Consider the following 1,361-nt stretch of genomic DNA (forward strand, 5'->3'; position numbering starts at 1 on the left):
CCCCCCCCCCCCCCCATTTTCCCATTTGTCCTTGTAGCAAGCTCTCATGATGACCATAGTGAACTTGGCCCAGAACTTTGTGGGCAGTAACAACGTGAACATCCTGCAGCCACTGGGTCAGTTTGGTACTCGCATCAACGGAGGCAAAGACGCTGCCAGCCCTCGTTACATCTTCACCATGCTCAGGTAAAGCAACCATGAACAAAATACCACGAAATCCACGTCCTCGACATCTTTTTTATGTCACATTAAGCCCTATAACAATTAAGTAATTGTCTAATCTTTGTTTTACCGGTATGCCCATCGATGGTAGAAAATAATTCTAGGATTTGTGATAATAAAGAGGCGCGGTTTACTTCATAGACTTTGTTCTTGTGTTATTACATTATCTGGATCACATGCATAGCTATATAACCAAAATATGTATCCTGCGCGTCATTAAAAACTTTCATTTGTTTGCAAATTAATACATAAATGTGTTTTTTTAAATTTGACTGAAAGAGCAAATTTTTTTTAGCTAGTTGCAATTATTTCTGAGACAATTAATGAGTAGACCGCTCTAGTCACATTGTAGTATTTGGACAGAATCAGTTTTTTGTCCAAAAGCCTTTTCTATAGACTCGAAAGATTATTTTGAATATGGAAGTCTCATACCGGCACTCTTATTTCCTACAGTCCCCTTGCCAAGCTGTTGTTCCCATCGGGGGATTCCAACTTGCTCAAGTTCCTGTACGATGACAACCAGAAGGTGGAGCCCGAGTGGTACATTCCCATCATTCCACTGGTGCTAGTGAATGGCGCCGAGGGTATCGGAACAGGCTGGGCGTGTAAGATCCCCAACTACGACCCCCGAGAGATCGTCAACAACATCAACCGCATGCTCAACCACCAGGACCCCCTGCCAATGGTAAGCAGACTCGTCAATCAATCAACCAGTCGATCAAGCGGAGCCAAAAATGTGAATCTAGGCCAATTTGACACACGTAACGCAACTGAATGATCCCGGATTTCTGATTGACCATGGGTAGGGTTGTGTGATTTGATGACATGTTAACCCTGTCACATTGACCTATTTACACGTTATACTGGGGTGGCTCTTGTTGTCATTATCTCTGGTTGCGTTAGGCCGTTGAGGGAAATGTTGCTGTATGTTAAAAGCTATAGTGTGTAGTTTCTGTCTCCCCCGTAAGGAATTTTATGTAATGAAAACAAAACGGTTTTCATTACATAAACCCCAACAATCTTCTGAACATAGTCACACTGTTGCTTGCTCTGTAGGAAACTACTAGAATTGTTGGGTCCTTATAAATTCTGGAGTGTAGTCTAGACCTACTCTATCTGTAAAGTGTCTTGAGATAACG

The 1,361-nt window shown here is 42.4% G+C and overlaps 1 protein-coding gene across 2 annotated transcripts in view; it reads left to right on the forward strand.

Annotated features, from left to right (window-relative positions):
• Nucleotides 1-1,361, forward strand: part of top2b (DNA topoisomerase II beta) — a 36,018-nt gene that overhangs the window by 20,430 nt on the left and 14,227 nt on the right. For both annotated transcript variants that reach the window (XM_032522286.1, XM_032522287.1), the window contains exons 20-21: nucleotides 38-186; nucleotides 676-907. In XM_032522286.1, coding sequence (XP_032378177.1) covers nucleotides 38-186; nucleotides 676-907 — 381 coding nt within the window. The remainder of the gene's footprint in view (nucleotides 1-37; nucleotides 187-675; nucleotides 908-1,361) is intronic.

The sequence above is a fragment of the Etheostoma spectabile genome, chromosome 8, assembly GCF_008692095.1.
Source record: "Etheostoma spectabile isolate EspeVRDwgs_2016 chromosome 8, UIUC_Espe_1.0, whole genome shotgun sequence".
Taxonomy (NCBI): Eukaryota; Metazoa; Chordata; class Actinopteri; order Perciformes; family Percidae; genus Etheostoma; species Etheostoma spectabile.